The 14,995-nt window shown below is 34.5% G+C and overlaps 2 protein-coding genes across 2 annotated transcripts; one reads left to right on the top strand and one right to left on the bottom strand.

Moving 5' to 3' along the window:
• Positions 1-282: 282 nt before the first annotated feature.
• Positions 283-4,769, top strand: LOC120080545 (PP2A regulatory subunit TAP46). Its single transcript, XM_039035240.1, has 9 exons — positions 283-615; positions 717-839; positions 1,863-1,949; positions 2,101-2,199; positions 2,397-2,558; positions 3,067-3,102; positions 3,188-3,259; positions 3,536-3,819; positions 4,282-4,769. Exons 1-9 carry the CDS (start codon positions 535-537, stop codon positions 4,535-4,537), a joined length of 1,200 nt encoding a protein of 399 aa, XP_038891168.1. The 5' UTR covers positions 283-534; the 3' UTR covers positions 4,538-4,769.
• Positions 4,770-5,240: 471 nt separating this feature from the next.
• Positions 5,241-6,583, bottom strand: LOC120079998 (phytolongin Phyl2.1-like). The gene has a single exon (XM_039034506.1). It carries the CDS (start codon positions 6,248-6,250, stop codon positions 5,480-5,482), a length of 771 nt encoding a protein of 256 aa, XP_038890434.1. The 5' UTR covers positions 6,251-6,583; the 3' UTR covers positions 5,241-5,479.
• Positions 6,584-14,995: the final 8,412 nt, after the last annotated feature.

Raw genomic sequence — 14,995 nt, 5'->3', positions numbered from 1 at the left:
ACACGTCCTTAATTTTTTAAAAGCGAGCAATTTATGTTGGGCCCAAGGCCCACACCATGTTAGTTTCCACAAAAGCCTCTTGCAAGATATTTTATTGGCCGATTTTATTGATCTTCCAATCATTGGGCCCAAGGCCCACACCACATTAGTTTCCAGAAACGAGAAGTCCCTTCTGGCTTCTACCAAGAACCGCCAATTTGTTATTTGCTGACGTGGTAAGATCTTGACGGAGTGCACACCATAGTACTGTGTGAACGCGTCAACACCGAATCCTTTAAGACGCTAACATCACCGTTGGCCGCAGCGGCGGCTCATTACTATCAAACTCCGATCGCCGTTCTCCTATTTTCTGTTTTCTCTCTCCCAAGAAACTAATTCTCAGAGTCCCAACTATTTATACTTCAACGTTGTTTTCCCGTTTCTAATCGACGGAACTTAGGGTTTCGGTTTCCGATGCCCGAATTTTACAAGTGAATTTATTTTCAATCCATTTTGAATCGACGATTAGGGTTGCTTCCTTCGCGATTACACTAAATGGAGGACCTGCCTCTACCATCGATTTTCGAACAGGCGAGGAAAATTCATAACACTGCAACTGAGTCTGGGTCGGATCAGGTACCCTTTTCGTAGCTTCGTGTTCTTTTTATCAGGATTTTTATTTATGGTTTCTGGACTTTGGAGGTTTTATATTTCCTCTTTCGTTTTGGGAAATTTAGGATGTTGTGAGGAAGGGTTGTGATGCATTACGGAAGTGTGAGGACATGATTGGGAAGCTGGGTTTGTTCTCAGCTAACGAGACTAAGGAGGATATCAGCACGGGAAATCTTAAATATATTCTGGTAAGTTTTGATTTTCTTTTTCTTTTTTTGGTTTCTTTAGACTCCTGTTTGATGAGGATTTTTTTTTAGTGTCTGAAATTGTGCTTTTTTTACTGTGATTTTCACATCACATTTGGATTCTTAGTCAAATTCCGTAAACAAGAAAAAAGTTTTTAGCCATTAATTTGTTTAGTGTTTTCTAAAGTTTTCTTGGATTTGGAAAAACAATTTTAGGAAGTAGATAATAAAACAAAGAAAACGAAGAAATCTATGGTTAAAAATAGTGTTTATAAGTTTAATTTTCAAAACTTGAAAACTAAAATTTTTTATCAAATAAGGTCAGTAATTGAACAAAAAAGTAGTTAGAAAATTATGAGGGAACAGGGAATCAAGCAACTGCTTAGCCTTTTGGCACTTCATTTTGTTTAAGTGATAAAGAGCAGAAAGTTACAATACCATGTATTCATAGAAGCCCAAATAGAGATCTCAAGAATAATGTAATACCACCAGCCTTCCTGACATCTTTCATGTACTTCCATCATCTCAAGTTTCTCAAAGAACTCGCAAAATGGAGTTTGACCCATTCTTTATGCTTCTGTCCCTTATCCACCTTGCATTGAAAGTTATCAATGTATTAGACTAACCTGTGGAAGCCAAACGTTAGGGAGCAAGCACCACAGAAATTTCTAATGATCGAGCAATTAATAGACAAGTATTCTAGATTTTTGCCAGTATATTTTTCAGATAAAAAATTTCTTTTATTCAAAAATTAAATGTATATGAAGAAAGAAGATATAGAACTCTTTGCCAATATGTTTTCTTCATTGTTTATAATTCCATTACCCGTAGTGTTCAGAGTATGAAATAGTTTTTGAAATAATGTATTTTTTATTCCCTCAAATTTTATTTTGCTTGAGATCTGTCAGTTTCAGTAATTGCGATTGGTGAGTGATATTTGTTTGAAGTAGATAGTTTTTATGACCTTTTCTGCAGTCACCAGAAAATCCAAATATTTTATCTTACTCTGGTAGTTGCTTCCTGCAGGTGCCATTTTATCTTGCTGAGTTGACTGAGAAGATTGTACAAGATGACAGGATACCGCTCCTTAGGGCTTCCCAGGCAAAATTAAAGGTGGGTGCTGCCTACAATTTTACCTCAGTAATATTGGAGGTTTATATTTCAGGGTAAAATGAATTATGTGGGGTTGAATAGTGAATTTAATCTATTATTTTGTGGCTTCATTGTTAATTTTTTTAAACTTGAGTAATTGGCATCTCTTCAGGAGTTCATTTCGTTTTGTGAGACTATGGAACTGTTGCCAAAAGAGGAACTTGAAACATCTACTGAAGGAAATTCACTTGCAGATCGAAGGGCTAGGAAAGTAAGTATGCTCGCATCACATTTTTGAGATTATTATCTGTGCATGAGATATTGAGTAAAGAATTATTAATAATGGAGTGACCAAGTTCTGATGTCATGGCACAGATTTTATATAATTCATTTCTTGCATAATTCTAAATATAATTTGTGGATGGTATTGCAGTCAACTTGCATTTATTTTTGAAAATTTGTTACTAGATTGCAAGGTTCAAACGTCAAAAGGCTGCTGAATCAAAGTTACTTGAGATAAAGGAGCGAAAAGAGCGCCGTGGACGTTCAAGCAAAGCTTCTGCATTGTCTGCTCCTATAGAGGCAGGAGAGGAGGATGTGCTGGACGATGATGGAGAGGAGGAGCGTGAGGTTAGTTATGAGATTATATTAGCAGTAATATCTCGTTTCTCTCTGTTTTCTGTCACATTGCCTGTTTCAGGCTGTAGGATACTTCAAATTTGATTAAACAAATTAATGGAAGTTGAAACGAACAGCAATACAATGTGGCCTCACATTTATTGTTTATGATAGTTCATGCTTTCTCGAAAAATAAAAAGACAAATAAAACAAGACAGATGGTGATGTGGTTCTTTTATATCTTCAACCTTAGCTGCATCCTGGCTATATCTCATGGAAAATCAGGATTGCATTTCTTTCTGTTTTTTGTTATTCCACTATTTAAAGAAAGAAATTTGTCAGAACTCAACGAAACCTCAATATGTCTTATGCATGCTAAGTGTTGCGTCGTACTGAGTGAAACATTCTTTTTCACTCAGAAAGTGGTGCAGTTAGACTTTGGTCAGTGTTTGATGGAGATGATATAGATTTTTATGTTTTTGTCAGTCGTTCACTAAGTTGCTTTCTTTCTTTTCTACAGGCTTGGCTTACGACCATCACTTTGGCAATCTGCAAGGTGAGTTATGCAGAATTATTCAACATCTTCAGGTTGTTATCCTCTAGGATTGTACTCAGATTTTCTCGGAATGCTCTATATTCAGGCCTTTGATTTGCTAGAGATGCTGAAGAAGGAAGAGGAGATGCTCTCTTCCATTAAGGAAAAAGAAGAAAAGGTAGGAACAGGAAACCATACTTCAAACTTCGTGGAAACATGTACAAGGGGTTCACACATTGTTTGTGCATTCACTGTATTGTTAATTGGTGATATGATGTGTTAAATTAAGTGTATTCCCTTCATTTTTCTTTGGACTTGGGAATTTTACTGGAGAAAAAATGTTTTGTCTCGCAAGTGTTTGGCTGGCTAGTTAGGCAGTTCATTATCAGATCTGCATAAAATAATCGATTGAATTAGAGGTCTAAGAGCATTTGTTCTTTGCTATATATTTCAGGATGGGGACAAGAACTTTTCCAGAGAGATTCTTGATGAACGAATGAGAAGAGCAGAAGCTTGGCATCGTGACGGTGTTGTGAGAGCTCAATATTCGAAACCAGCACCACCAATCACTTGTGCAACTTTTGCTCAGGATGTCTTAGAAGGAAGAGCAAATGTCTCCCAAGCACATGAACACAAACATCAGCCTATGATATTTGGACCAGCAAGTCTTGTGAATGGTGGACCCCTTACGAGTGAGAGAGAGAGGTTAGCTGCCCAGGTTTTCCAACCTGGCTTTAGGTACGTATTTGTGTCATTTGTTATACAGTCAGTCTGACTAGATTTTCTATTCTTGTACAGTAGACAGAGAAGGAAAATGTTGAACGAGCTCTTTTTTCCCAAAATGTGTTATATTTGGAGGAATAATAGGAGGATAGGAATGGTATTAGAGAGGGATATTAAGGGTATAGTAGTAATTAGAAAAGTAGTTTGTTTGGGAAGTTTGGTTATAAATACAGTAAGGAGGAAGATGGGCAATGCTTTGGTGAGTGGATTAGGGCTTGAGAGTGATCTCGAGAGATTGGGAGGATCCAAGTACCTTGAATTACCTGGTTTATCGTGTAATTTCATTATCTATTATATCTTAATATATTTAGGTTTTATCATAATAATCTAAATGGCCTCGAAAATTAGAACTTCAACTTTTTGGTTACGAAAAAGAATATTGTGCACTTAATTTATGGGCTGAATTTTCTGTGGAAGGTTGCCAACCATGAGCATCGAGGAGGCTGGGCTGAGAGAGATGGAAATGATGAACAAATGGCAAGAGAGGACTGCCAAGTACATTGAAGAAGCAAACTCTGCATGGCATAAGGACAACAATCGAAAGCCTGGACCTAGTGCAGAAGACGAAGACGAAGACGATGATGCTGCTCAGGAGAAGGCGAGGGCATGGGACGATTGGAAAGACGACAATCCTCGAGGTGCAGGCAATAAGAAGCTTACTCCCTGCGGTTAGGAGAGGGACTGTAATAAGAGTTTATCTCGATGTATTTCGCTGAAGTTCTATGAATTCGGGATCTGATAATACAGTTATACATGTAACGGAATACTCTTGTTCATGTGAGGTTGAAAGTACAGTTTGTGTAGTTTGATTGTCTCTTACTGTAGTTTGGATGGTAAATAACTCTTGTACAATGCTACCTTTTGGGCTTGTTCAAGGCAAATTTACTGACAGGTATTTGAAATCATCCCTAGTTATTAGAATCTGCCAGCCCAGATTGTACTATATAATACCTATTGTCACGTTATCATTAATTATTTTAACGGTTCATTTGGAAACTAACTATTTATTTATTTATTTATTTTTGGTGAATATGTTTTATCCCTTAGCAACCACTCCATGGTTGATCTAACAAATCAGATAAATTCTTCCTTGAATGCAAGTCAACATCCAATCATATCTTGTTCCTAAAATGCCCTTGAACTTAAATGTTTTATTGACCTTCCTGCCCTTAAAGTTAATGTGATAATGACATGTGGATAGATGAACTCTTAATGAACTAGCTCCAACAAGAATGGGAGATGTTCTTATTTTTCAAGTATCAGGACCAATTTGAAATTGATTTGTAATTGAGATTGTACAAACATTTTTTAACATTAACAAGCAAGATTCTCCCAATTTCAGATTTGAGAAATGACTAAAACAGAGATTATTTCCATTTGGATAAACCAGAGTCCAGACTCCATTGAATTGTTATCGTCTTTTTGAGAATCATACAAAACGTAGAGAAGGAAAAAAGAACCCAGAATCCCAGAAAGATTATCAGCAAAGCAAATTAAAATATACAAACTTGAAGCTTGCTTGAATCATACACATGATGTTTTCAACCTTGTGTTTATGCAGTGAATTGTCATTTCTGCCAATCAAGGATTGAAATTCATCAAAACCTCAGGAATTTCAGCTTTCAATGCACTGAAATCCCCTGCAAACCCAAAGCCATATGGCAAACAAAACCAGACATACAAACAAATCAATGGATAAAACAACCCACACATGTTTACGCCATACTTGCTTTGCTTTTTGACGCTCAATAAGATGAGAACCATTCTTCTGCATCAGCAATGTAATATCTCTACTGCATAAACCATTGTTATCATCATACAGATCCACAGAATCGTCCATTGCATACTTCCCTCCTTCACTATTAACATCCCCAATCACCTTCTTCTTCTTCTTCATTAAGCTCCCGGGATTCGAGAACTTAGAAATCAGTGGTATTTGCTTTCTTTTACTTGAATCCAAACTCGACCTCTGAGTACCTTTCAATGCATTGGACGATGTTTTGTTCAGATTCGATCCTAGGACGAGATACCGGAGAGTCGAATCGAACTGCGATTGAAAACAGTAAGAAGTGAAGTTCTCAAAACCCTTGAGCGATTCACTTTCGAGAAACTCCTCGAAAACACGCCTTGAGCGGTTTAAGAAACCACAAATCTCCGATTTGTTAAGGTCTTCATGGAAGATTCCGAAATAAACAAAAGGACCTTCGATCAAAAAGGTGTAAGCTCTGTTTCTGACGGTATGAGAAAAGATTGAGTGATGAGGAGGAGCTTTCTCGATGCATCTGAAAGCTAAGTCATCGAGATTTGACTCTCTTGTGAATTCAGCGAGGATTATAGTTCCTCTTGCAATGCAAGCATAGAAGACGAGATCTGGATTCGAAACCATTAACGGATTCAGAAGAAAAATCACTGCTCTTCGATTCTTTCAGATTCTCAAAGTTGAATCCGATCAAACAGATGAGATCACAGAATCAATTCTACAGTAGGTTTGACGGATTAACCAAAATCAGGTACTCCTCACACACATTTCTCCATTTTCCTCGAACGGAATCCAAATGATTTGTTCTTAATTCTTCGTATTTATCACCAAATTCAATTGGTGAAAGAGAAACATAAGAATCTCTTCAAGGAGCAAATTTCTCTCTCTAGGGTTTGGATTTTCTGTTGAAAGAGGATGAAGAAGAAGAGAGGGAAATTTTGGTGTAAGAAAGAGAGAGAGTAAAAAATAAAAACTAGGAAACCAACAGAAAAACGATTGCCAGCGTGGCATTCGCCCTTCTAAATTCCTGATATTACGTAAAAGCCCCTAAAATTCTGTGGTATGACTTAACAGTCCTTATCATCATCTCGTGAAAATTGCAATAATAAAAAAACAAAACAAAAAAAACTCTCTCTTTCATTTGTTTGGAAATTTGTTTGTTTACGATGAATTTTTGTACAGCTTTCAAAGCTAATTTTAACAATTAGGTTAACTTATTTATAGTTAAGTATGTTTAATTTTAGAAAAAATATTTTAAATGAAAAAAAACTACTATAAATATTTACAAATATAACAAAATGTGAATCTATTCATGTCTATTACTGATATTCAGTGACATTTTGTTATATTTGTAAATATTGTGATTCATTTTACTATATTTGAAAATGACCCTTAATTTTCATCATAAATTTCAAATAGTTTATTTTAGGTCGTTTTTCTTGTACTTCATTTTTTTTTAAAAAAATATGAGTGGAGTTAGGGGTGTCAAACTAAAGATCTTCGTGATTACAAATACGCTTGTATGTCAATTGAACAATGTTCAATTGGACTCTTGTGCTTCAAATTAAGATATTTTATTCTTAACTACTTTGTATTAATGTCATTGTCGTTATCTTTTTAAAAAATAATGTCGTTGTCTGATTTTTTTTATTAGAAGATCGAATCTTAGACTTCAAAATTAATAATATAATTTTTTGTCCATTAAACTATGTTCATATTGTCACTGAATATAATACACAATTTTGATTTTCTTAAAAAAAAAAACATAGATCAGTATGATGATACTTGGAAGAAAATTATAGTAGTGTAAATAAAAGAGGAAAAATTATATAATAATATAATAATTAATAAAAAGGGTTTAGTTGTGGTGGGTGTCATTTATACATAAGAGATAAAGGGTATAAGAGTGTAATTGTCAAGTAATTAATGAAAAAAGTCAATAAGAATGCAATTATAAGGTTATTAATGATAAAGTTATAACCGTAGATGAAATAAGGAATGCATTATAAGGTTATTTGTTTAAGAAACATGTTATATTATCATTTAATATATGGTAAAAAACTGCACAGAATCACATTTAGAATATGTGATTAAATAGATACAAATCCAAATTTTAGGACCTAAATTTATAATATAACCTAAGAATTGATATCTAGTCATTAGTGAATATTTATATAATTTTTAAAAGAATGATTTTCGGCCTAAGATTGGGCTGGTTGAGTTAGGGTCACTTCACTTGGAATCATGATACAATATTTTCATCAATTTTTTTTTCTCATTTTTTGAAGTTCCACGCGATGAATCGACATTTTCATTATATTATTAGTAAAATTATGAAACATAAATAATAAGCAATAACACATGTTAGTGATGTAAATATAGCATGAACAATAAATATGTTAACTTATTTAAAAAGTGCAAACTGTTTATCTATTAACTTAGATTCTACTTGTTAATCATTTGGCCCGGTTTGATAATCATTTTCATTTTTGATTTTTTGGCATTTGAAATTAAGCATATGTTCTCTCAATTTCTATTCATGGCAAAATCTGGCCAAGTGAACTTACTTAACTTTCACATGTTGCCAACAGTAAATTTATAATTTGGAAGAAAAGTTACCTACAGAACAACTAAAAAAAACACACACACACATCAGTGTAGTGCTTGTCACAAACACTTTGATGTTTAAGTAAGATCTCAACACAAAGGTTAGAACAAATAGTTGTAGGGAGGAGATGAACTTACCTTTTGCAGAGCTGTCATTCTCTATTTATAATGAAGTTCATGGTCCTTTTTTTTTTTTTTTTTTTTTTTAATCTCTTTAGGATTTAAAATTTACTTCCTTTACCTATTTGAAAATCAAACACTCAGAGTAGGATTTGGGCCACTAGGGATGTTTACAAAATAGAGGGTTGATCTGAATCAACCATTCACAAGGGATTATTGGCCGTGACCTCGGCCTCTAAGGTCGAGGCAGGCTAGAGGTTGTAAAGACCCAATTGCCTTGTTCTCCCTATTTGTTAGGAACTCTCCCGGGGCCCACTTCTTACCTATCTTAGGTCCATTTTTTTGGGATTAAGTAACTCTCCTAATTTTACCTTTATCTTCATCTTTTACCGATCCATTATTACCCATAACATTAGTCCCCTACTCCCATGTTGGGATTTTGAGGCTAATTATTAGGGATTTGATTGCTAATATCCCAATTTGGGAATATGTGCAAATTGTTTTATTGTTCTGCACAGTGATGTAGTATGTACATTTGCTCGTCTTTGATGTGTCCATTTCCAGACTTGCGAATACTTTACCCTCAAGATGTGCATCTCTTGAATTTTAGGTCGAGTGTGTGTGGTGTTGGCCTTTTGGCCCTTAATCTCAAATTAACTAATTTTAACTAATTAATTAATCAATGTTTTGATGATAACAAACTCAATTTTTAATTACTGAAAATCTCAGTGTTTTAATATGTCCATAGCGTAGAGCTCGGAATAACGATTCCAACATCTCTTGAATCACTCAAATCGGAGCTAAAACGAAGACGATATGACCGAAACAAGTCTATGGAGAAAATACCGTTGTGGATGACGTGGCATAACCAGACCATTTGTATGTAGACATGTGGCAGCATATTGGTTGAATGGTGGATCATTAAAAGATTAACATATGATGGACTTTTGATTTTTGGATTGATTTAAAATTTTAAAAAATGAAATTAAAAAGAAATTTAAAAGGAAAATAAATTTAATATTATTTTATGTTTGTGTCTAACGGCTAGTATTTTACACATGGTATGTTTTTTATTTTTGGATTGACTTTAAAGAGAATGAATTAAAAAAAATGAATTTAATATCATTTTATGTTTGTGTCTAACGGCTAGTTTTTGACACATGATATGTTTTTTTATTTTTTGGGTTAGTTTTAAAGAGAAAAAGAATTTCAAAAGAAAAGAAATTTAATATTATATTTTGTTTGTATCTAACGACTAGTTTAGTTTAAAATCTTCACCATTGATTTTTCTTTTCCAAAATCCAATGATCCAAATTAATTGTGGTTTCTAAAAATTTTTCCATTTCTATATAAACCATCTTCCTCTCCAACCAACAAATTTTACATTTCATAATCCTCCAAAACTCAAAAGTTCCATTGTTTCTCTCTCTAAGTTCCCAATTTTTTTTCTTTTCATCTTATTCTTGAGAGAGTGTTATTGTATTGTGAGGATAAACTTGTTGAGTGTTTAAACTTGTAAATCCACTCTAGGGAGAGTTGTATTGTGTTCTTCAAAAATTCCAACATTTGTAACGGTTTGATCCTAAACCGTGGAAAGGATCGGGTTTGCTCTTGAACCCGTAAAAGAAGCGGTGGTGTAACGGTTGGGCTCTAATCCGTGGAAAGAGTCGGAAAGATTTTATTCAAATTTCCAAGAGGCGCTTGGGAGTGGAGTAGGTCGAGTTTGACCGAACCACTATAAAAAACAGGTGTCTTCTCTCTAACTCTTCCTTTTTATTTTGCAATTAATTTAAGCAATTATTGTATGTTTTACTTTGTTTTTATTTTATTTGCTAAATTTGATAGATTAAATTATACACATTTTTGTCATCTTATTTGTTGCATAAATTGAATTTTTCTTATTATTTATAAAAGTGTATTAATTAGTTTAATTAGATTAATTTAGAAAAAATTTAATTAAACCCTATTATCCTCCCCCCGCCCCCCCCCCCCCCCCTTTAGGGTTGCCATATCGACCTTAGTTAATTTTAGGGTGATCCTTAATCATTTGTTGGGTTTTATGTCCTAAAACTCGTGGTTTGTAAACAATAAACTTATTTTGGATGTTATTGAAGTTTGATTCAATAAAGTAGTTATTGAATATATAAATGGCTCATTTCGTTTTAGAAATAAACCCAATAAAATTAAGATCCATGACTATTACATGAGTACTTGAACTTTATGTGGAGATATAAGAGTGGATCAGGTTCGAGTAAATAGCCAAAATAATCTATAGTATACGAGTAAGATTGGGTACCTTATTCTAGTAGTACTATCAGATGCGACCCACTCTGTGCTTGTTACAATTTGTTATAAAGTGCCACAAACGAAGTGATCCTCATTCGTTCATATGGTGACATGAGGAGTGGATGCATCTTGTGCAACGAGTTTGTATAAGATCAAACCAAGAGATAAGTCACTCTTACTTTATAATGTTGTTTACTGTTTAAGACTGACCATTTCAAAGCGATGACATAGGTAACTTAACCTTAGTCCTGAGTTAACTACGAGCCACTGTTTATACGAGATTATCTTTAGATTTTCATGGGTGAGGGTTGACTCAACAACACTAGCTCAATAAGCCTCCCATTTCTGGAGTAAGACAAGGTAGATAGCCGAGGACATAAGATGCAAAATGGAATTCACTCCTACCCACTATTAAGGATAGTAGAGAAGTTATTCCCTTAAGTGTTGGGGTTGATGCCCTAAATCTCGTAGGGTCCTATATTTTGTAAACACCTATATGAACAAACACTTGTGATGTAATAATATTTGATATTTTCTTCATTGTTGTCTATGAAATATGGGATATTTTATTTGCATTAACCATAAACCAATAAACTAAGATCACTGGTTATCATTGTAACTTAAGCATGTATGTAGAGACATACAAGTAGATCATGCCTTAAGTGATAACCTAAATAGTCTATAGTATATGGATAAAGGAGGGAAACCTTTTCCTGTAGACAATACAAATACGACCCACTTTGTAGATGTTACAAGTGTTGTAAAGTGTTACAGATGGTTTGATCCTGATCATTCATGTGGAGACATGCGAGCAGGGGTGTCCTATACAAAGGAGTTTGTATAAGACCGGACCACGAAATGTTTAGTCTCGTTGTATAACGCAATTCATGATAGAGACTTTCATTTCACTAGGATGACCAGAGGTAACATGACATTAATTCTAAGTGAGGTGGGAATACTTGCCTATAAGGGCGGTCCTTTGATTTGCATGGGTGTGAGTGACCAGATTACCGACTCAAACCTATCACTTTGGGATTTGTCTGATTAGGGAGCTGGGAACTCAGCTACATAAGATGGAATTCACTCATTCTCCGAAGCAGGGGTAAGTAGATAGATTGCTCCCTTAAGGGCTGATTCCAGGGCTTGAACGATGTGGCACCACACACTTTCTCATGGCTCAAGAAGTGTTCAATCATAGTAGGACTATGATGTATTGTTCATTAGAGGAATCAATGGTACTTAAGCAGTTAAATGTAACTACGGGCAAAATGGTAAATTGGCCCATCTGTACTTACGAGCGATCTCTGAAGGATTATCGTACTATTGATTGGTTATGTCCAATGGAAACAGGAATATATTTGTAGTGAGAAGAGTGCAGCTGTCAGTCTTTAGTGAAGTGCCTGATAGTTAACGGATGGTGGATTTCGTGATTAAAGAGTTTAGTCAGTTATTCACGTACCATTGGAGCTTCAAGCTACAGGTCCATAAGGTCCCCTTAGTAGCTCAATGGATTCAAGTTGAGAATCAATTTTTCGATTAGTTTGAAGTGTTCAAATTAACAAGAGGGAATTTGATTATATATGATATAATTAAATTGGTTCAATTATATGTGATACAATTGATTTCATGTATGAGATACATTAATTGGAGGAATTTATATAAATATGATTTATATTAAATAAAGGAGAAAAGGACTATGGTTTAAATATTACATATGATGTGATATTAAAACTATAGGTTATAAATATAATATGATAAGTTAGTTATTATATTTATTTATAATTAAACAATTATATAATAATTGTGGTTGGTTATTTTCTCCATTAATCGTGAAAGTAGGAGGTTATTTTCAGTTTTTAATAACTGAAGGATAAAATGAAAAGAGTTTTCATTTTACAATAGAATTGTGTTCCCAGCTTCCCAATCAGATGAATCTCCAAAATAGTAGGCATATTGAGGCGATGAATATGGCCAGTCTCACCCGTGCAGATAAAAAAATCACTCTCATAGGCAAGAGTTCACAACTCACTCAGAGTTAAGGTTAAATTACCTATGATCATCCTGGTGAAATGTAAGTCTCTTCTAGTAAAACATTATAAAGAGATATTAATCATTTCGTGGTTCGATCTTATATAAACTCTTTATATAAGATACCTCCACTCACATGTGTCCACATGAATGATCAGGATTAGATCATTTGTAACACTTTATAACACTTGTAACAAGTACAAAGTAGGTTGTATCTGTAGTGTTACTAGGATAAGGTATCCAACTTTATCGATCTACTACAGTCTGTTCAGGTTATTACTTAAACTTGATCCGCATATATGTCACCACATACATGTTTAAGCTACATCAAATAACCTTGGATCTTAGTTTTTTGGTTTTGAGTTTATGTATCTAAATGTCAAATAAAATAACACTTATTTTATTAAATAAATAATTTGTTTGTACAAATAAAGTTTACAAACTACAAGGCCACGAGATTTAGGGCATCAACCCAACAATCTCCCACTTGTACTAAAGCTAGTGGGGTGTACAAATACAAAGTACAGAAGCTAAGTACAGTACGTAAAACAATAAACTAAGGCATATAATACTCGCCCATTAAAATCTCTCACTTGCCCTAAACTAGATGAAACATGTCTGTAGACCTATACTCTTTAGGTAACTCTCAAACACTTTAGTCGTTAGAGTCTTTATAAATGGATCAACAACATTTTGCTCCGAAGCGATTTTCGTGACGATCACGTCCCTTGATGCACAATCTCCCAGATAAAATGATATTTGCACTCTATATGTTTCCTATGTTTGTGGCTTCTAGGCTCCTTGGAATTTGCACAACACCACTATTATCACAATAAAGGGTGATGGATTTTGATATGTTTGGAAAAACTTCCAAATTAGTAAAATACTTCCTAAGTCATACAACCTCCTTGGCAGCTTCATAAGCCACTACATACCGTTGGTAAAGTTAGTTATGCAACCCTATTTTGTGCTTCTCCAGACCACAACTCCTTCGTTAAGAGTGACCACTAATCCTGAAGTGAATTTCCTAGAATCCCTATCAATCTGAAAATTAGAGTCAATATATCTTGTAAGGATCAAATCCATAGACTCATACACAAGCATGTAGTTCTTCATTTTTTCAAAGATACTTGAGGACGGTTTTAATGGTTGTACAGTGATCTAATCTTAGATTAGACTGATATCTACTGACTATCCCCACTGCATAGTAAATGTCAGGTCTAGACATAGCATTGCATACATTAGGTTGCCAACAACCGATGCATGGGGGATCCGTCTCATTTTCTCCCCTTGAGGTGTCTTAGCACACTGTTCCTTAGACAATATAATTCCATGCCGGAAAGGTAATAAACCTCTCTTTGAATTCTACATCGAATATTTGACAAGCATCTTGTCAATGTACGATGCCTAAGACAAGGTAGACATTTTGTTCTTACGATCCTTGTGAAGGGATTGAAATTCTCCATAGCGGAAGCAATTGGATGCATCGATCTCTAGATTTTGTTTTACAAAACATACAACATAATTCAAAGCAATAAAAGTTCAAGGATAAAAAAATTTATAACTTAAGCATGCTGCTAATGAGAAAACATAGAAAGGAGAAGATATGATATCACATACCCTTGAAGAATACCATCTTCTCACTTTCTCTCCCAATCACGAACAACAACACTCGTCCTTTCGATCTTCCGAACTTGGCATCAACATGAACACAATAGTTATGAGGAGAACACCACCACGAGGGTTGGATTTTTATGTCCTAAAACTCGTGGTTTGTAAACAATAAACATATTATATTTTACAATAAAGTTGTTATTTAGGTTTATTCAGTAAAAGATGTTATTGAATATGTGAATTGGACTTAAAAACCCTAAATCCAATAAACTAAGAACCCCTGGCTATAGCAAGAATACTTGAACTATATTGGAGACATAAAAGTTTACCAAGTTCGAGTAATAGCCAAAACAGTCTATAGTATAAGGATAAGGTTGGGTACCCTACCCTGAGGACAATATGGATGTGGCCCATTTTGTATTTGATAAAACGTTGTGATTCTAAATCGTTCATGTGGAGACATGCGAGTGGGGATTTCCTATACGATGACCTAAGTAAATTGATCTTAATCTTGAGTTAACTATGAACTCCTGTTTATTCGATATTATCCTTTAATCTGCATAAGTGAGATTGACCCGAGTTTGTCGACTCATTAAGCCTCCCATTTTAATGATAAAACTAGGTAGATAGTTGGGGACATAGTCCGACAATATGAAATTTGCTCATACCCAATTCTAGAGATAGTAGATAGGTTGTTCTCTTAATGCTAACTCCAGG

This window comes from Benincasa hispida, chromosome 6 (genome assembly GCF_009727055.1).
Source record: "Benincasa hispida cultivar B227 chromosome 6, ASM972705v1, whole genome shotgun sequence".
Taxonomy (NCBI): Eukaryota; Viridiplantae; Streptophyta; class Magnoliopsida; order Cucurbitales; family Cucurbitaceae; genus Benincasa; species Benincasa hispida.
The sequence above is the reverse complement of the archived record's forward strand: the minus strand, read 5'-3'. Positions and strand labels throughout refer to the sequence as shown.